The 20,699-nt window shown below is 42.3% G+C and overlaps 1 protein-coding gene across 1 annotated transcript in view; it reads left to right on the top strand.

The window, feature by feature from the left end:
- The window catches only part of LOC116046125, a 37,730-nt gene that overhangs the window by 7,519 nt on the left and 9,512 nt on the right, over positions 1-20,699 (top strand). The window contains exons 16-60 of the mRNA XM_031294342.2: positions 36-248; positions 827-985; positions 1,201-1,385; positions 1,469-1,651; positions 2,029-2,120; positions 2,537-2,706; positions 2,841-2,994; positions 3,078-3,154; positions 3,253-3,433; positions 3,536-3,691; positions 3,870-4,003; positions 4,229-4,387; positions 4,565-4,748; positions 4,860-5,071; positions 5,241-5,429; positions 6,223-6,365; positions 6,496-6,655; positions 6,775-6,858; positions 7,163-7,300; positions 7,486-7,602; positions 7,687-7,779; positions 7,946-8,166; positions 8,327-8,520; positions 8,637-8,891; positions 8,981-9,210; positions 9,353-9,517; positions 10,872-10,949; positions 12,723-13,094; positions 13,495-13,848; positions 14,376-14,711; positions 14,798-14,929; positions 15,046-15,198; positions 15,362-15,478; positions 15,590-15,763; positions 15,870-16,074; positions 16,304-16,458; positions 16,534-16,646; positions 16,750-16,831; positions 17,040-17,177; positions 17,433-17,595; positions 17,737-17,852; positions 18,063-18,209; positions 18,610-18,726; positions 20,157-20,273; positions 20,363-20,521. Of these exons, the coding sequence (XP_031150202.1) occupies positions 36-248; positions 827-985; positions 1,201-1,385; positions 1,469-1,651; positions 2,029-2,120; positions 2,537-2,706; positions 2,841-2,994; positions 3,078-3,154; positions 3,253-3,433; positions 3,536-3,691; positions 3,870-4,003; positions 4,229-4,387; positions 4,565-4,748; positions 4,860-5,071; positions 5,241-5,429; positions 6,223-6,365; positions 6,496-6,655; positions 6,775-6,858; positions 7,163-7,300; positions 7,486-7,602; positions 7,687-7,779; positions 7,946-8,166; positions 8,327-8,520; positions 8,637-8,891; positions 8,981-9,210; positions 9,353-9,517; positions 10,872-10,949; positions 12,723-13,094; positions 13,495-13,848; positions 14,376-14,711; positions 14,798-14,929; positions 15,046-15,198; positions 15,362-15,478; positions 15,590-15,763; positions 15,870-16,074; positions 16,304-16,458; positions 16,534-16,646; positions 16,750-16,831; positions 17,040-17,177; positions 17,433-17,595; positions 17,737-17,852; positions 18,063-18,209; positions 18,610-18,726; positions 20,157-20,273; positions 20,363-20,521 (7,476 nt within the window). The remainder of the gene's footprint in view (positions 1-35; positions 249-826; positions 986-1,200; positions 1,386-1,468; positions 1,652-2,028; positions 2,121-2,536; positions 2,707-2,840; positions 2,995-3,077; positions 3,155-3,252; positions 3,434-3,535; positions 3,692-3,869; positions 4,004-4,228; positions 4,388-4,564; positions 4,749-4,859; positions 5,072-5,240; positions 5,430-6,222; positions 6,366-6,495; positions 6,656-6,774; positions 6,859-7,162; positions 7,301-7,485; positions 7,603-7,686; positions 7,780-7,945; positions 8,167-8,326; positions 8,521-8,636; positions 8,892-8,980; positions 9,211-9,352; positions 9,518-10,871; positions 10,950-12,722; positions 13,095-13,494; positions 13,849-14,375; positions 14,712-14,797; positions 14,930-15,045; positions 15,199-15,361; positions 15,479-15,589; positions 15,764-15,869; positions 16,075-16,303; positions 16,459-16,533; positions 16,647-16,749; positions 16,832-17,039; positions 17,178-17,432; positions 17,596-17,736; positions 17,853-18,062; positions 18,210-18,609; positions 18,727-20,156; positions 20,274-20,362; positions 20,522-20,699) is intronic.

Genomic DNA, 20,699 nt, shown 5'->3' with positions numbered 1-20,699 from the left:
TGTGTTAAATGCATGCATTTTGTTTCCCAATTAAGGTGGACCTTCACGTCGAAAATGCTGAACCACTTTTGAAAAACGTTTTTGGTCACCAGACCCACGACTCTGATGAAGAATCTATGGCTCAAAGTCGAAAGTCGCAGTCCAAAGAGGCTAGGAGGACAAGAAGAAAAACAGACAATGGCCATAGTGCAGAAAAAGAAATGTGTTTATCTGGCACAAACAGTTATCTGAGCCAAGCCAGGGCCATGGTGAGGTCACTGTGAATGTTGTAAGACAGTCATCTCTCTTTTGTACGAGGTGGGGAGGTTTTTGCCGCAGACTAGTAGCCATTTACATTACATTTTAGATTTTAGACTTTTGGTCAATACTGTTATTTTTTGATACCTAGATTAGGGCAACTAACATTTTTTTTTTGTCTGATAGACAGCCCCAAACCCAAAGATATTCCGTTTACAAGAATTGAAAGACAAGAAAAAGCAGCAAATTCTCACATTTGAGAAGCCGGAATCATCAATGTTTGGCATTTTTGCTTGAAAAATTACTTAAACGATTAATCAGTCAGCAAAACAATTGGCAATTCATTTTCTGCAGATCAACTAATTGATTCATTGACTAATCACTTCAGCCTTAACCTTAATAACCAGCATTTCAAGCAACAAAGAGTAAATAGAGCAACAACAAGAAAGACTCTGACAAGAAAAGTAATAAGAAAGTTAAAAGTTGTCAAGATAAAATACAAGATTTACAATCCAAGGAAGATTATTACATGAGTTAAATGAGTGTGATAATCAGTCTGCAACACATGTTTGTGCTTTGTCTTCTCCAGTTGTTTGGGAGGTGGAGAACCGAGGAGAATAGGCCCAAGTGTTGGGTCGGCGTGAAGGTGTTTGGCAATGAGCTCAGCTTGTTCACATGCAAAGATCTCTACAATCAAATTGACCAGCTGTCGCTGAGCGTGGCAGGACTATCTGTCAAACTGCTTAAGGTACACTGGAGGTAGATTGTTCTCACAGTTGCTGTGTCTCTTCTCTGTCTGTTAACCCCGCCTTTTCATTTACACACACACACACACACACACACACACACACACACACACACACACACACACACACACACACACACACACACACACACACACACACACACAAACACACTGCTGTCTTCTCTCTCAATCTGCCTTCCTTCCTCTTTGTCCTCCAGGGTCATGAGGTTCAGCTGAACCATAGGGCCGTGCTGATGACAGACGAGCTGGTTTTACCGTCTCTGTCTGGTTTGCCCGTCAAACTGGGCATCAACATGACCTCCCTCCTGTCGCTGCGTCTGAAGGGCAACGTCAACTACAGGGATACTTCTCTCTTCTCCCTGACTGGATACATCAAACCCAAGTACGTCCATATAACCAAAAGTAACAGGAGCTACAACTCTGACCTGTGGTTTCAAAGTGTAACTGCTGTTTCTTTATTCTCAGTGCCTATGTGGGGCTGTCTGCCAGGATGGGGGTTGATGGTGCTTTGGGTCAGGCTGCAGTGGAGTGGGTCTCTGAGCTGACGAGCTCCACCAGTCTGGATGGCAGTGTTCAGCTGCAGGAGGGGCGGGATGTCAGGGTCACACTTAACACACCGGAGGATGTCATGGACATCATCTCTCTCAGGTAAGTGAGGGCATTTATTGCAAGGATTAAGAGAGGGTTCACATGTATTATCTGGGCCAAAAACTATTAAAAAAAAATGAGGGAGAGAGAAGGTTGGACAGAAGTGCCTGTTTTAGCCTCTCAGATCATGTTGGCTTATCAACTGCATTACCATACAACATGAATTATCATGTACAGGACTTAAATTAGTTTGCCTCTCGAAAAGTCCTCCAGTGTGTCTGTTCATATATGTTTAAAGATTGCACTCTATCTTGGAATGACAAGCATAGCGATAATAAAGTGCAATTGAATTAAAAAAAAAAAACCTAAACTACACACAGTGTACGTTAGTTTTGAATATTGTTTTCCTTAAGAGTGTGTTTTTTTGTGTTCACCAGCTCCAGAGTGTTTCGGCTCAGTGGAGACCACAGAGAGGAGATAAAGGGACCGAAGAGTCGAGTCCAGAAAACCACCTGCACACCAAAGACATGTAAGTCCTTAAACACTCTGTATGGCTTTATACATGACACACAGAAGTTGTTGGAAAGTTTGTTGCAGATTGAGATCTGACAATTGACTTTTTTTTAAATACCATACAGATTGCAATTTTACTTTTTTAGTCTTTAGCCTGTGCCGTTATACTGACACGCTTATTCCTGTAAGTGTGTGTGTATATTTGCATGTTTGTGTGTAAGTGTAATGGCAGGATTTTAAATATGTGATTATGATCAATTTAGTTCCATTTGTTCTCTTTTCTGGCATAAAACCATGTAATTATGCATCAGAACATTTATCTCATAAAGTGAAAGTCAGCTGTAATCTTTTGATTGATCGGCTGACTTCCTGCGATGGTCACAATGTAATAGTTACATTCTTTACCAAACACTGATCTCTGCTTCCTCACAGGGTCCAAGATGGTCGGCTGGCAGCTGTGCTCCAATGCCTCTTACCCATTAGCTGCCACAGGTGTTTCCCTTCCCGCTCCAGGACCTGTCCACCTCTCCCTCAGGCTGCTGAAGCTGGACAGAGGTCTCCATTACTACCTGCTGGAGGCTGCTTACTCGCTGCTCCCTCAGGTGCGAAGAAATACAAAGATCTACGGATGAGTTTAATCTTTGAGATGATTTTCTCTTTGTATGTACCTGTGGGAGATCTCTTTATTTAGTCCCACAGTGGCTAACACCCCAAGCTGTCCCAATTTATGTTTCAGAGAGGAACGTGGCTCCCCAGAGAGGCCTCCATTCACCTTCTCCTGGCCACACCTCAGTCCTCTATCCCGAGGGACATGTCTGTGGACTTGACATTCAACCCTCACAGACTGCTGCTAAGGATCACCCACCCTCTGAAAACCATCCACATACAAGGTTGGTCATAGAGAAGCACCATAACAAACACAAAATCCCAACTTCTGTCAGGGTTTAATCCTGAAAATGTGTTGTTTTCTCAGGGCATCTTGAACAAGAGAGGAACATAAAATCAGGAAAGCTGGAGCTGTTGATTGATGGTGTTCATTATTATATCATGGTAAGTGTTAAAATATTCTGTAACGTGATTTCTGCTGTAGGATATTACTCTTAACATTTTCCAGTCATAAAAGATGTTAATTAGTTTGTAATCTTTAGGGTTTGGTCGACACTCAGACCCTCCTGTCAGAGCAGAGAACGCGGTATCACCTTGAAGCCAAAATGGCCGCTAATGGACATCCCATGATCCTCTCTGCTAATGTTACTCGTGGACTGGGTAGGAAGACCAGCTTCTCTGCCACAGTGAAGAATGTGTTCAGAGAAACTGCATCACTGTCAGGTACTCAACAAACTACCAAATGATATGCGTTTATTTATCTTTGAAAGCATGAGTTTTATATTGAAAAAGTAATTTTGCTATATTCATCATTACCGACATTAGTGGCCCTGGAGCGCAGACAGGATGGCAGAAGCAGGCAGTACTCTGTGGAGGCGGAGCTTCTGTTACCCGGTGTGGTCGGCACCAGGATGCTGGGACTGATGGAGCAGAAGGGCTCACTGTGGAGCTCCGCACTCAGGCTCAAATATGGTCTGGGAGGTGAGCGAATGAAAAAATATTACGTTGCCTATCTTGCCATTAGGGTCCGCCAATTAGCAAAATTGCTTTACGCTTGAAGAAATGGAGCAGTTTTGCAGCGTCTCACTTTCAGGAAGAATATGTAGTTCATAAATATTTCTCCAACATCAGTTCGTCCTGACCTTTGACCCCTATACAGGTGATGCCCGGTATCTGCGTCAGGAGTGCTACACGTCTCAGAGACTAAGGAGTGAGAGGGACTCAAACCTTACATACATCATTAGAGCAGATCACGAGTTCTCCTGCTCCAACACGGCTCCTATCAACCACAAGGTACCTGGAGATAATGAACCCCACTGTGTGTTTATGTCACATAAGCTGTTAATATGAATCTTACTGTAATACTTATTGAGTGATAAGTGAGAGTGAGTGGTTCTTCCATGCATGCTTATGCTGCTGATTTCCAGCTTCTCAGACTGATTAATTCCTAGTTGGGTGAAACAGGTAACTGAACAGCAGAGGTTCTCTCCGTGGTTTCTTTTTTCTGTGCCTCCACAGATCCACCTCAGGCACGAGGAAAGCCCCAGCCACATTAAATCAGCCCTGGACATGAGCTACGGCAAACACTGGGATGAGATCAACAACAAACGCACACTTCTTCTGAGCCAGTCCTTCAAAAACCAATCCACACAAAATCACACCAGCTACACACTGGAGGTAAACAGACCTCTGTGATGCCTCCAAAAGCTTTTTTATTTCAAATCATCACACATATAAATTTATAAATGCATTGCCCTCTGTGAAATAATCCTTGGATGGACATTTTCTTAGCATTTAATGCATATTTTCTCTGTCCGAAATACAATAAAATATTCCCCTATCATGTTATTCCAGTTCAGTCTCCAGGTGCCAGAGAAGAATTTAAATTACAGGACTCAGCTTCTGCACTCTCACCTGAGACAGCTCGGGTCGGAGAGCAGCACTCACCTCAAAGTCAACTACAACAACTTGATGCCGCTGGTGGCTGGATTACACTGGAAAAGCCCTCCCAAAGACACCCCGCAGAAAAAATGGGAAGGTAAAATGGCTATAATTAATCATATGAATTTTTAAGTTTTTAAGTTATTATTGGAGTCTATACCAGCAGTGAGGCACTGGTCAGCATCATGTCTCGCTTACTATCGTCCAGGCACATTTAACATGGACACGCCTTGGCTGTATATCTACACTGCCCACAAACTGAGCCAGCACCAGCACCACACGCTCCAGCTCACCTCAGAGCTGACAGCCAGCAAGTGGCTGACCATCCCTAACCTCATGCTGGAGGGTTTCTACAGGGACAGAGGCAGAGAGAGGGAGGCCCGTCTGGAGCTCTACACATCAGCTGCCACCTACATCCAAGTAAGGAGAGGAGAGGCTGCTCCATCTGAACATTCAAAGTGTCAATTTTTTTTGTATTTGACTCAGAAAGAAAAAAAAAGTCATAATGAGAATTTTATTTGTTAGCACCAACTAGGAAAATTGTACTGCAAAATCTGCTTTGCCTTTTGCCCCTCCAACTCCTCCTTAGGCAGGAGGGTGGGTCATGGTGGGGAAGCGAAGTGTGAAGGCCTCTGGTTCATTGAGCTCGTTGTGGACTTCACCTTTGAGAGGAGACCTCTCTCTGGAGACTTTTAAGTTCAGCCACACCCTGCAGATGGCCTCCACCTATGGCAAGCACAACGTCAGCCTCGCTGCCGCCCTGAACACTGTGGATAAGGTGGGTGGCGTCACTGGGCCGTGTCTGTGGAATGGGTGTTAAATATCATTTTTCATTTATTTATTAATAAGAACAGTGCACATTCATTAACATTTCTGTAAATGTGCTAGTGTTAGCCTGCCGGCTAATTTTCAACTGTAGTCCTTTGGCAAGATGTTATGAGAACCATCAGGGGTGGAAGTAACAAACACTAATTGATAAAAATGGAGGAGATGAAAATGCATGTGAATTGAAAAATAGAGTGATACATTATCAAGTGACTTAAAAAGTCACAATATAATGAAAACAGAGCCACGTTTCATACTTTTCCCCATTTTACATTCATCATTCATCACACAACACAGAATTGCCGGGAAGTGGCCTCAAGGGTGCAAGTAACATAAAGTAATTAACAAGTAATTAACAAATTAACAAGTGGCAATTGTGGGTTCAAATCTTTTTTTTTCCGGATTTTAACGAATCTTGGTACGTTTGTTCAGGTATTTTTGCCAGATGTCCACTGTGTGGAGTGGGCGTGGTTTTTGATTGACATTTTGGGCTGAAGTAACAAAAAAATGCTTTCTGTAAACTATACATTCAATGAATGTAAGATGGGGAAAATTATGAAACATGGCCCTGTTTTCATTATATGAAACATGATACATCAAATCACTCAATTTTGTATCACTCTATTTTTCAATTCACATGCATTTTCATCACCTCCATTTTTATCAATAATTGTTGTTACTTTCACCCCTCATAGTTAAATCTTTTTAGGCATATAATAGAATGACTATCTACTAACTTCTTTAAGAATTTGAAAAAGAAGCAAGCGATACTGAAGATGACTTTCTCGAAGCCGAAGAGTCCGTCCACAGAACTGGAGTTTGAGGGAGTAGTAGAGGAGCTGAGGAAGGACAAGAAGATGTATCAGAAAACAGCAATGCTCCAGCTCAGGTCTGTGTCTCAATCTGATTGACTTGGAACTAATCTGTTGATGTTATTTTAGGATGGTTGTGATTTTATTACAATAAAACAATGGCAGCGAGAACACTGCTGACTTTAATAGCGACGCCATATCGCACAGACAGCCCTTCCAGGCCTTTCCTCAGACTCTCCTCCTGCGGGAGACTTTCACCATCGACCTCCTCAAAGGCCTCTACATCCTGGAGTCGAAAGCTGGTTTTCATGGCAATAGAGAGGTCATCCACACCCTCACCTTCGGCTACCGACCACCAAGCCCTTTTGTAAGTTTAGCCCATGTTGATTTATTAACTCAACACATGATACTTAAACAGAAAGTTAGGGAGTATTTAATCACTGTATTTAGAGATTTAATTTTTTTGTGGCTCTCCTTGATATTTAGGTTTGTTCTGGACTCATCCATCCTTTCAGCTCTGACACTATTCCTTCAGACTCGGAAATCTGTGTGACCATAACCAGCAACCAGGTAAATGTGTAAATTACAAACTGAATTACAGAGAAATATGTCCAAAATCATACATAAAACACGCAGAGTTTAATGAGAATTGAATGTACAGTAAGTTAAAATGTTGGATTTTAATATTTAATTCACAGGTAAATATGACCTAACTTCAGTGAAATACTTGTTGATGTTGATCTCAAAACGTGGACAATGCATTTAAATGCAAATGCATCTAACTTATATACCTAAGGTGGAAAATCTAGGGGAATATTGGCAACATTTGTGTATTAAATAATATATGTTTTAAATATGGCACCCTCCTTCTCAGACCCAGAAAGACATACAGGGGAGGTTACGGGTCGGTAGCAAGGAGAGACTGACTTTCTTTGGACAAGTTCAGTTGAACCCTTTGCACTCAAGTCACCAAGCGATTAAAGTTAGAGCCAACTTCTCCCATCAGCTCCAGGTAAATCGACCTCTCTACTCAGGAAAACAACTTTTTACTGATTAAAAATTGCTGATTTGTATGATGTATGGTAATTGCAGTCAGAATTGTAACAAGTGATGTAAGTCCACCTCCAACAGCGTACAGTATAGTTTACAGTAGAAAAGGCCAAACTTGTGACCAGTTCACTGTGATTACTGTTACAGCTGCAGCTCCCCTCCTCCGCTATAGTGGAGGGAAATGTATTTTGGAACCCCAAAAACAATAGTGACTTTGATTATCAGGCCAGAGGGAAACTGAGAATAGAGCGACAGGAGTGCCAAGTGAGTAAATCCAACTCAGCATTTGAATTATTGTTTAATCGGCAGCGTGTTGTGATGAATTTGTTGGTGTTTTTTTTTTTTTAGCTTTCTGTACAGCTCAATAGAACTTCAGGAAGAGTTGGTCTTTATTCCTCTCTCAGCCATCCCTTCAAATCAAAGATTCCCAAAACATTAGAGGTGGGCCGCTTTTGTGTTTGGACAAATTATTTCATTCAGTGGTCCCAAAATAGTCAAATAAAAAAAAAAGCCTTACAACGAGTTGATTTTATAAAAAACAAATAAGAAAAATTGTCTGCTTTTAGCATCTGAGCTATTTTCTCATTATGTTGTTTTTCCTGTTAAGGTAAATGCCACTGCAAACATGTTTGCAGTGGCTGGTACAGGAAGTAGCTCAGTACATGTGAGGGTTGATGGAAAAGACAGGGTGAAGCTGGACGCCCAGATGTCCCACTCCTTCCTTAGGGGAGACACGGCCATTGGACTGAGGTTGAATGTATCCCAGAGCCTGCTGCCTTCTGCCACTGACCTGCATGTAAACCTGGCTGCCAACATGTCCTCAGATAGGTGTGTGCATCCAACTGTATTTTATCACACTGTCTAAATTTATCATTTTGTCGTTATCAGATATACAGTGATGATCATATATGTAATAAACAATGCTGAATGTCTCTTGGACTCATGGACTTTTGAACTCCAGTGCATCACTGTTCCCTGTCTCCTGCAGCGTGTCTCTACATGGCTCCTATACACAGGGGCATGAGGCTCTGCTGGCTCAGGTCAAAGGGTCGCTAAAAGACACCCGGGGTCTACAGCTGGCTGTGTCCGGGGACCTGAGGCACTCCATGGCCAACCTCGCTATTTTGCCTCCAGTCCTGGGGTTGGACGGGGTGCTGGGACGGTCTGACACCCTCATTGAAGGTGGAGGTTTATTTGATACAATTACTAATTTAATATTACATGAAAGCGTTTAGTTTGGACATTGTCTTTACCTGAAAAACATCCTGAGGAATCATTTTTACTTCATATAATTGTAGGACAGCTGAGAGTTAGAGTGATGGAGACCCTGTACAGTGCGGAGCTGAGGCATCAGGAGGATCCCGGAGATTCTTCAGACGGTGAAGATAAAGAGGGCATGATGGGAAAGAAATTCCATGTGGCCCGTGATTGGCTGTGTGTTTGGTTAGGGGCGGAGAATTTGTGTGTGAATGTAAGCCGCCGACTGGGGGGTCGAAGGACGGGCGAGGTCTACACCAGACTATCTCACTCCTTCCACCTGTTCAATGCCACAGGTAAATCATTACTTCATACATAACATATTTTACATTTCAAACATTATGATCTCTCCTGGTGTCTCAGTCTATTTGTCTTCTGAATACAGGTGTACCTGCCAGCAGTAATGCCCAGGTGAGGTGGGCCCAGGATGGTGGTCGACTGTCAGTCCTTGCAGAGCTTCAGGCTGGACCTGAACATCTAAAGGCTGAGTTTAATGGAGGCAAGACAGACCAGGTTACCCCACGATGGGAGTACTTCTCCAGGCTGCAGCATCAAGTCAAAGCCCTGCTGAAAACAGGTGTATCAAGCTCTATACAAGCCAAAGCACATTACCAGGTGCAGGACTATTTTCAATTTTTCTAACCCTTGCAAGTTCATGTTTTATTAATGACCTTAGGTGCATCAGTGTTTTATCTTGAATATGTACACATGCCTATTTGTCTTTCCTGTATTTGTATGTTTTTCTTTCCACTGTTAGTTAGAAACAGAAGGTCTGGACACAGGCTTGGTCCTTCACATGGAAGATGAGAGAATGATTGACATCCTTTTTAACGTTGGATCGAAAAACAGCGCAGCTATGTTGGTATTGTCTCTATGGCAACAGATGAAGCTGCTCCAGGGAGTCATACCCTCCTCTTTACAGGTACATTTTACATAATTTACACACTATTATTTGCAGATTTCTACCTATGACTGAAAAAGAGAAGTTTGACTGTCTTAATCTTTACCCATGATCTTTACGTAGTTTTGGAGCATTGTGCACATTGAGTGAATCAGTTAATTCATAGGCCATATATCACTGGTAAGAATCAGAATCAGAATACTTTATTGATCCCCTCAGGAAAATTGTTAAGTTGCAGTTGCTCACAGTCAAATTTAAGGCAAAAAAGAAAAAGAAAGAACTAGAAAAAACTAGTCTATAAGTGCATAAAGTAACATAGCTAAAGTGCAAGAAATAAAAAGTTAAGTAAAAGAAAAGTAAGATTAGGTTAAAAAGATTATGTTGCTATTAAATGGATTGTACAAATGCTATTGGAGTACAGTGTGAACATAAGTAGCAGCAGTGAACAAGTGGCTGAAACATATTATGTTAATAATAATGTCAGGTAGCCTATTGCATATGTAACTAATAAATTATTGCAACAAGCAATTATTTCACATAATTGTCCAAGAATATATATACATTATAGAGATGTGATATGGAAATATGATTGTGTAGTCCAGTTTTGACACTCCAATTGTATAACACTCAGAGGGTGGAGTTATATATGGTGTGATGGCCACAGGCAAGAACGACCTCCAGTGGCACTCTGTGGTGAATTCTGTGAGTTGAGAAGATCTGTAAATCTGTGTCACCAGTATCACTGTGATAAAAAGATTTGCTTTTCCAGTCCAAATATATAATTTGAATAAAGAGGGCACAAAGATTGATCCCTGGGGGACACCGCACTTGACTCCATTGTTACATCCCCATGTATGTACAGTAAATATGAAGCTACAGCTAGCTAGCTTAGCTTAGCATAAAGACTGGAACCAGGGGGAAACAGTTAGCCTGGCTCTGTTCAAAGGTAACAAAATACCAGCACCTCCAATTAATTGTATTTGCCAATGTTACAGTGTTGTAGAATTCATTTAACTGGTTTAGTTCCTACATGCAGGGTACAAATATTGCTGTTTCAATTTGGGGATGGAGAGTGGTATCAATCTTCTCATTTAACTTACGGCAAGAAAGAGAATAAGCATATTTCCCAAAATATTCCTTTAAAGTAGTTGACCCACTATTCCAGCAGCACACTGTGATATAAATAAAACAGAAATACTATTTCAACATAAACAGGCGTTGTTTCCTAATTAGGGCTCAGATTAGCATTTTGGTATACCACAAAATTGTATGTGGCTGTTCTAAAGTTCAGTAATCCTCAGAAATTCTACTGTCTCCTCCTTCAGTTTCTTCTTTGAAAAACAAACTTTACCAACAGGGGTTTTTGTTTTCACAGATGAACTGCACAGGGGACACCACTGCAGACCGACTTTCAGCCCAGTGCTATGGAAATGTGGCGGGTCGCCCTGTGGAGGTACGAGTCTTTCGCTCCTATAGACCACACAAAAGGCTCTGCTATGGCCTGTCGCTCGCTCACTTTAGCCTCAGTGCTCAAGTTAAAGGCTGTTACAGTTCCAACGGTCAGAAGGAGCTCAGAGCTAACCTCACTCATTCTTCTGTGCTACTGCTGACGTATCTGGGCGTGCCCACTAAATCTAGTCTCAGGCTCCTGCTCCGGCCTGGGCCTCAGAGGTGGGCACTGGGGATCGGGTTGGTTGTTGGCCCTTGGAGAATGGATTTAAATGTGGCACTGAGGTTGGAGAGGCCTGGGCTATATGGCTGGCATGGGCTGCTTGAGTTTGGGACCCGCAGTATTAAGCATAAGGCAGAGATGACAGGACGGATGAGGCTGGAAAGCTGGTGTCACATCTGGGCAGATGTCAGTGGTGCATGGGACTCAATCTCCTCAAGTCTGTTCTTGTCTGTCCGGTGTAAAGGGTTGGGGAGACTGGTGTGGGTGCAGGTTAGGAGAGTTGAGGGGGGTGTACCACATAAAACCTCTTTAACCGTACATGGGCAAGCAAGGAAAGATGGACTTAAAGGTTCTTTGGGATTAGAAAATGAGCAGGACTTCTGTCAGTGCCTCTTGTCTGTCCTGCTGAATGACCAAAAGGCTGAAGTAGGCTGGACCCTCCAGCATCACTGGGCCTCTCTTGCCTCCATCATCCCAAACAGAGTAGACCTCCAGGGGTCAGGTCAGCTCAGTGACACCTCCCTATCTGGAAGTGCACAGGTCTCTTTAAACACCCACTCTGCTCTGATAGACTTGACTGCTGCCTGGGAGCCCTCCACCTCCTTGAGAGTCATGCTTCAGCAAAACCTGGCCTCCACTGCTGTACCAGGGGAGCTCACTGTTAGCATGTCGACCACGGCTGGTCAAGCTGAATTTGAGGTGGAAAGCGATGTGTGCTCCATGCTTCTCCTGGCAAATCAACACAAGGGAGGAGAGGACAGAAGGACCAGCTGGAACATTTTTGTCCACCAGCGATGTGTCTTACTGAAGGTTAGAAAGGAAACAAGAAAAAGTGCTAGGAAACTTGTTTTCCAGCAGAAGGAAAACCAAAGAAACATCTGCACCTTGGAGATGAATCTTGTCTTTCCAGTACAGTACAAGTTGCATTGATAACACCAATACTGCATGAAAAAGTATCAACAAGACCATGGTTAAAATGAGCATTAACCTCCTAATGGATTTTAGCTACACTTGTGGCATAGCTTTAGGTATGTCTGTCGGTATGTCCACCACTTTGGTCCAGACTGAAACATCTCAACAACTATTGGATGGATTGCCATGAATTTTGGTATACAACATTCATGTTCCCCACAAGATAAATTGAAATAACTTTGGTGATCCTCCGTCTTTTCCCCGAGCACCATCATTAAGTCAAAACTTTAATTTGTCCTGTACTTTGGTTTATGACCAAGTACCTGCAAAACTAATGACATCATAGTTTTGCATCTCATAATCTCAACAATATTAAACCTTTTTGCACTTTATGTAAAATGCAATGCAGTGAATCCCTTTAGCAATGGTCTCGTTTGTGTATTTCAGTATATTTGTTTAAAATAGATGTATTGATGATTAATGAATGTTATAAAGTTATATACCCATAGCGCTGTACATGTGTCTGCTTGTTCATTTTTTGACAACACAACTTTATAAAGACAGTATTTGTATCTAATTTGTTTCGAAGGAGTGAAGAATAGTCCTGGTTCTAATCTTTACTTTTTAATTTGTCCTCTATAGACTCTCCTGCCGTCGCAGACTTCAGCCAACATCTCCATCACCCGTTCTGGCTGCTCAACTAATCTCAGTACCGTGCTCCAGGTAGAGGGGGAACAGAAAGGCAGCCTTAGTCTGCATTTAACTTGTCACCCCCACATTGGTCTGAAAGCATCTGTACAGCACACTATAGAGCCAGTACAGATGCTGGGATTTCCTGCCCATGGAGCATTAATACTGAATGTTTTAACTGCACATCTGCCTGGTGTGGAGGTTGGCCTTGAGCTGGGACGTTGTTATTTTAGGGGTAATTTGGGGAAGATCAAGGCTTCACAGACAGAAGAGGAGCAGTCTTCCTACGCTGTAAATGTGACCAACTACTGTCCTGCTCTACAGGTCAGACAATCAATCAGTTCTGTGTTATATAGCTTGTGGAAACCTAAATAAAATGTGTTTAAGTTATAAATATTATTGTTACCTCTAACTGTGACAATACATTGCCATTTCTTTCATCACAGTTAGAATAACTTGGATTTTCTATATGATTCACACCTGTCCATGTTAACACAGTTTCCTTTGAAATACAGTTTACAGCTCATTAGGTCAAGCCACAGCTCATTTATTATAGCAGCAGAGCAGAACAACATAACAGATGATACATCTGCTAAATTACTATCACCCCTATTTGACTTGTTACCTCTGTGGAGAGAGTCACAGAGTCAACTCTCCTTCCACCAGTAGGCAATCTGAGTCTCTCAACACCACTTAACTTCCTTCATGTATGTGTTTGCCACAGGGAACGATCCTCCCAGTGTCCCTAGCTCTCCAGGCCCTCCTCTCAGTCGTCCCCTGCCAGCTTACCATGACCTCATCTCTGAGGGCAGACAGCCAGGACCTTTCCCTGGAGCTGAGTCAGTCCTGCAGGCCTGCACGTCTCTCTGGGACCCTCACACACTCCTTCCTTGGGCTGAGGATCCAAGGTGTACCCCAGATAATCACTGTAGAGGCAACTGCTCCTAGAGGCCCTGAGCAGGCTGGGGGCCTGTTTATTAAAGCTGGGACATGTTACATTAAAGCCGATAGAGTCGTAGAGGCCAAAGGAAGGACACAGATGCTCTGGGTTCTGGAGTCAAAGTGCCCAATGTTAGAGGTACTGTATGCTTTTGTGGATGATTACTAAAGCTTTGACAGATGAAGTTGTATTCACCTGGGTCTCTGCCTGTAGCCTAGAAATCTAGACACACCCTAGTGGCAGCAAATGTAATTTGCAGCTTGATGTGGGTCTGGCTTGTCAGGCTACTCTGCCTGTATGTCCATCACATTAATAATTTGGGATTTTTTGTAATGTGTGCCAGTCAAACAGGTTGATTTGATGAGGTTGTTTTGATTATAGCCTACAGTTAATGGTCTGAATGAAGTTAAATATACTGAAAAGATCAAACTACTTACAAACGTTAATGATTGCCTGAGGCACTAAGGTAGACTTTTTCACTGCAGACATATTGACAAGTTAGGAAAAGCCCAGGTGTATTTAATACCATAATCTTATACAGTAAGTTAACTGTGATTTTCCTGCAAAGGTCTATTATAGGTAAATGCCTCACCACTTGGAGGTGTGGAATAATGAGGCATCTTCAGTCAGTGTTTGTGTAAGATAAGATATTCATTTGTTTTTAGGCTCATTTGAATGGATCAGTGTGGCAGGACCTTCATGGTATCTGGACAGCGACGGTGGACACCCATGTGGAGGGCAAAAGGGGTTTTCTGAGGCTGAATGCAAGGGCCTGGCCGGAGCTGAGTGTGGAGGGCGAGCTCAGTCACAACCTTCCTGCTCTCAAAGGTTTACCGGAGCACAGCAGACTGAGAGTCACCTGTAGGGCTGGAAAAACCCAATATGACACCGAAGCCCTCATTCAGATGGAGGAGTGTACAGTTGGAGTCAGAGGAGCTGTGATGTCACAGCCAGGCCTGCAGGGGTCGCTGGTGTACCACAACAACTGCACAGTGATTCAGGTTGAGTAAACATACCACATGATCATCTGACTGCCCATTTAATCTATAATAACATCACTATATATCACTTACTTTCTTGTTTGTAGAAGTGGGGTAGTCCTGACAAGATGCAGTCCTCTGCATTGTTGGTTGTCTCCCCAACTCTTGCAGAATCTCAAGTCTCCATGGTGATAGATGATACAGAGTTAAAGACTTCAGTGGCTCTTAAGAAAACTAAGGTGTGGAAATACATACATTTGTATACATTAAAATCCAATGAAATTCACATTTCCCTTGTAGTACAAAGATGTAGTCTTAATTGATCTATTTTCATCTATTTTATTTGTGTTTTCAGGATACAATTGAAGCATTGCTCAATCTAAACCACTCTGTGCCCCTATTGAAAAAGCTGGGTCTCCCTGTTAATGCTGCATTGACAATGAATTCTGGGATTCATGGCAATGGCTCATACTATTACCTACTACACAGCAGTACAGGAAGCCAAAGGGTAGGAGGCAACACTGTATAAAACATCTTCTTGGAATGAAATGCTCTTTTTAAGTCACACAAGCCTGAAGTCTAGGATGATATACTGTTTATGCATTTATAACCATACCAACCTTCTACTGTATGCAACAGCTGCTGCAGTTGATACTCAGAATGTTTTACAGCTAACTCAAGAGATGACGGTTTCAAAGATGTCCGAAACAGTCAGAGTGAAGATTCATTTTAGACACACAGTGAATTATCTAAAGAAACTGGGAGTCCCTGCAAACAACAGCATCCAGGTTAGAATCCATCAACCATTAAGAACTGACAGTTGATTGGCCTAAACAGTGCACTTTAATGAAGGTGTACAATCTCTCAGATGCTTGATATCACAGTGACTGTGTGTGCAGGTAGAGCTTGGCTCCGCTGAGGGGAAGGCCTTGACATTACAGTCCCAGTTTGGAGGTCAGCATGTGGGAGTGAAACTTAAGATGAAATATCTCCTAACGACCAAAGAGATCAGAGGAACCATGTGGCACAGCTGGCCGTGGCTACGGGAGCGAGGACTGCCACTCAATATAGAGGTATCGTAATGTTTTGCTTCTTTGCATTATATTGGTGTATTGCACATAAGAGTAGATACAAAAACTTCTCTTAAAAAAAAAAACTCTTTTTATTTTCTTCTCCAAGGGCCTGTGTTCCATCCAGGGAGTCTTTTCTCAGCTTCAGTCCAGGGCTCGGCTCACTGTGGACGGACACAAGCTGCTCGCCTCCAGCTTGAATATCAGTGTGGCCGATGGACGTCTAGCCCTGCTGCTCTCCTACTCTCTACCAGCTTCTAATCAGACAGGGACACAGCACATTCTGGACACTACCCTGACCGCTCAGTTCAAAGGTCAGATTGTATTAAAAACTGGATTTCATATTTGTGTTTTAATGTTGTTTCCTGAAATTTGGGATGAGTAAATGCTGTTTTGGTTGTTTTTCAGTACCTTTTTCAGTTTCTCTTTGGAAAAGAAAATAAATATGGTTGGTTTAGACACTGTTTTCTCATGATGGGTATGAGGGGCTATTTTAAGTATTATGGTGTTTACCTTTAAGACTAGTATTGATCTTCTCTGCAGGTCCTCTGCGGAGCGCTGCTGTAGATGTTCACTATCAGGACTGGAGAGTCCGAGTGGTGGGGGACGTAGGAGGCTGGGGGGCACATGGAGGGTCCAAGGAGGCCAGAGTAACACTAAAACACACTGTGCAGGGACAAACTAGCCCTGCCTTACAGGTGAGGGTCACATCCAATTAAAATTCCCACAACTTTGCTTCTCTGTGCTAACCATCTCTGCAACTGTCGATGTAGGTGGAGGCCTGGGGAAGACTTACTGAGTCACAGCTGAGGTGCTCCATGGCTGTGAACCCTGAACTCAGCTCCTCACTGGCACTCATTATCCAGGGACACCATCTGCCTCATAGGTACACATACTGAAACCTCATCAATCACACTGCCGGCATTTAGAAGGTCTTCTATCAATCAAACACATATGCATACTATAAGTGACGAGTTTCTTTTGTCCAGCAAGGACCTGATGGTGAAGGTGGTCCACAATATTCCCAGGATGTTGGTTTACCTGCCTTCTCAGCTCAATGTCCGCTCTCAGGTGGGTTCTTATTCTCAAAGGCGCTCTTATTATTAAATCCCAATAAAACGAGAATGAAGTAACAGTGCTATGCAAAATTTGTACTGGACTTCCAATTGTTATCCTGTTGTAACGTTATACTTATCTATGCGTTTGTTCTAGTAATTAAAGAGTTTTAGGGGCATGGCATGTCACAACAGGAGTCAACATCTATCTTCCCTCTCTCCAGCTGAACCAGTCTCAGTCCAGTGTTGCAGGTTTGGTGGAGGTGTTGTCGGGCAGGAGGAGGCTGTGGGCTCTGGGGGAACTGGCAGCTATAGAGAGTGGATGGAGACAAGTTCTAGAGCTCAAACACTCATACCCACAGGTATTTTATAGCTAACATATCTCTTGACTATGAATATAGCAAATATATAGGCCTATATATTATATTATATTTACATTTAAGACTATTGGCAATATTGCACGTTAATTCTGGTGTCAAGGATGACCAAACACAATGGTCAGACCTAAAGAAAAGTGCACTTGATCAATCTTTAATAGACATTTTTGTCTTTCCACACCCTGAACATCATGACATACCCACATCGATAATGTTTCAGTGATCGTCTTTGTTCTGTAGTTAAAGCCGCTCCCCAGGACTGTCGCAGTGAGGACGGTGTATGAGGCTAGGAACTGGAGCTACCAAGTTCAACATGGAGCTGTGTGGGGCAGCCAGGAGTTGATCTTGTCTGGTCTCTACTCTGCACCTCCAGCACTGGAGATGGGGAACCAGAGCCTGAAGGGTAAACTATTGCAGACCAACTCTGCAGAGCGTTACAACCACCACAGGGACGTTTGTCCATTTTTATCACATCTAACAGGATGCCTACATTAGGGTGGCTGACTACAGGTTGTTGATGTCTTTCTCTTGTTCTTGACTTCAGTTCAGATCAACTGCATTCCCCGTTGGACTAGTTTGGAGGTGACTCTCGAGCGTTCCTTATATGGCCGTCAGGACAGTGTTTTAGTGGGCTGGACGAGGCATGGCCGACTGGAGCAGGTCAGACTGTACAACGTGTATCATGATCCTGAAAATGCGAAGGGCTTCATTCAAATAAATATTTTCGGCTCCTTTTTTTGTCCACTAAGAAATGGTCATATTCAAAATGTAATGACATGCACCATGAATCGTGTCCAGTTAAATGTAAACACGTGTCTTGATGTTTTTATTAAAAGTCTCTTTCGCTTTCTGCGATTTGTTTATCTCAAGGTCAGAGCTCTGAGCTCGTGGAGCCGATCAGAGGAGACGAATGAGACCAAACTGGAGCTGACACAGCCCTTCTCGTCCACACTCAGCCAGATGTCCCTTCACACACTGTCACACAGCTCACAGAGGGAACAACGCAGCAGCCACCATGTATGCTGCCACACATTTACCTCTTCATTTTACACTATTAAAATATATATATATATGAGTTTCGCCATTTTTTGTCAATTTGACACACCTCAGGCTCTCAAAACATTTGAAACAGTATTCTTTAACTCTATTTATTTTAGCTGAAATGGAGCACATTTTTCAGCTTCTAATATTAAGACCATTTAATGCATAAATCACCAAATCACAGTTTCAATCTGTCAGGATTTTGTTTTTTAAATACGTTATACATATGTCTACTGTATTGGACATCATACATAATGTTATTTACTGAAACTAAACTGAATTTAGAATAATTCTGATAATTTAGCATAGTGTAATGTGTAATTTAAATACAAAATGAGAAGTTATGAGTTTTATTGTACATTTATTTATTGTGCAGACCCATCTGTCATGGGACAGCACCACAGTCCCTGTCAATATCTCCGTCAGCCTGAACAAACAGTGGCAGAACAACTCCAGCAGGGGGCAGGCATGTGCTCTATTCGCAACGCAACAGGTTGGTGGACTCTCTTCAAGTTTAAAACTCCTCATATGTCTTGTATACTTATGTATAATAAGTCTTTATTGAGTGTGCAATTACTTAATTTTTATATATATATATATATATATATATATATATATATATATATATATATATATATATATATATATATATATATATATATATATATATATTTCTCTCTCTCAATGTTTTTTTTTCAAGGCTTTATTGGCATGACATTTGTTTTTTTACTGTAATCTAGCTATGCAAGGTTTAGGATTAACTAATCAAATTTCTTTAATAGCACTCTTATTATATTATGATATAATTATATTTGCCACATTTTAAGAGGAAGTGCCCCCCTTGTCTCTATCTCACCTGTCGTGCAGTGACCACAGACTCTTTCCTCTGTTGATAACCAGGACTTCTTGCGTCGTTCTTTCTCTGTGGCTAGACCATGGTCACTGTGTCTGTATTTGGTCAGGATCTGTCTCTGCTTTGTATCTTTGACAGTAAAGAGATAATCTGCTAATTTATATTCATGGTTTAGGGCCAGATAGCAATTCAGTTTGCTTTGAGTCTTGGTTTGATTCATCCAATGTTCCAGATAGGCATCTTTTGTTAATCTGATTAGTGGTTGGAAAGCAGTGCTGGTCTGAGGTTGAACAGTATTGGGTGTTATTCGATCATTAAGTCAGAGGACCAGCTGATAGAAGGGACTATTTTGGGTGTTCAGCTCTTGGGTTTGTAGTGCCTGAAATGTTAGGGTGTCTTGGGGGCTCAATTTGAGATGTAACCAAAATTGAAGTGTCCTTTTCTTAATTAATCATGGAGTAGCGGCCTAATTCTGTGATGCATGCATTGGTTGGTGTTTTCCTTCGGGTGTTCACTATGGACCAAATGGACAGAATTCTGCATGCAGCGCCTCTATGGGATGCTTGTCCCATCTAGAGTGGTCCTGATGGCTAAGTGGTCCCCAAACTTCACTACAATAAAGGGCAATTGGTTGGATTGCACTGTCACACATTTGAGTCTAAATTCTAATTGCTATGTCTACTTTGTAAAATGTTCTTCTAATTGCATAGCATGTGTTATATCCTTTTTGTTTCAGTGCATTCATTGCCAGACCAAAGTTCCCTAAGGCACTGATTTTAAGTCCCATCATCATAATACAGGGTGTGATCTAGATGAGTGTTTCCTAATTTGAATAAAAATGGTTTCCTGAAATCTGGGCTTCTGTTAGAAGATCCTGATTTTAGATTTGTTAAAGTTGACTGTCGGGACCTAGTTCTGACCGTACTGCTCCAGGAGGTCCAGGAGCTGCTGTAGTCCTTGATGTGTCGGTGACAGCAACAAAGGATCATCAGTATAAAGTATACATTTAACTTTGTTATTGTGCGTGTGCGTGTTCGTGTGTGTGTGTGTGTGTGTGTGTGTGTGTGTAGATGTCAGTGTCTTCTGTCAAAAGTTGTGTGTCAATGGGTCAGGAGGGAAACTCGTATTCACAGAATGCAGAGCTGAGATGGGACAACAGGAGTGTCAAGCAAAGCATGAAATACCAGGTACTCTGAAAGCTAAAATCTTTCATTGCTATGACGTATTCTCGCTTCATGCAGATGGCTGATTTTGGTGTTTTCTGTGTTGTTCCTAGAGGGGTCCACGGGGAATGCACAGCCTTCAGATGAATGTTGGCCTAGAAAAAGTGTCTCCTGCACCCTGTCTGTCACACACACTCCTGACTAAAATTCAGACCAACCTCAGGGATCGCCTGGAGCACACAGTGCTGCTTGGCCTCTGCCCCCCACAGCCAGTGAGTTCACACATCTGCATCTTTTATTTCTCACTGCTTTCCTTCTCATGCAATGATTTATAATAGTTTGGGGTTTCAGTTTGAAGTGTGGTTGTACCGTGATAAATGTGCACAGTCTCTTAATGTCCCTGGGTGAAAGTATTTTTCACAATATACGTGAATGTCTTGTTAAGTATTC

This window comes from Sander lucioperca, chromosome 9 (assembly GCF_008315115.2).
Source record: "Sander lucioperca isolate FBNREF2018 chromosome 9, SLUC_FBN_1.2, whole genome shotgun sequence".
NCBI lineage: Eukaryota > Metazoa > Chordata > Actinopteri > Perciformes > Percidae > Sander > Sander lucioperca.
This window is presented reverse-complemented; position numbering and strand designations above follow the sequence as displayed.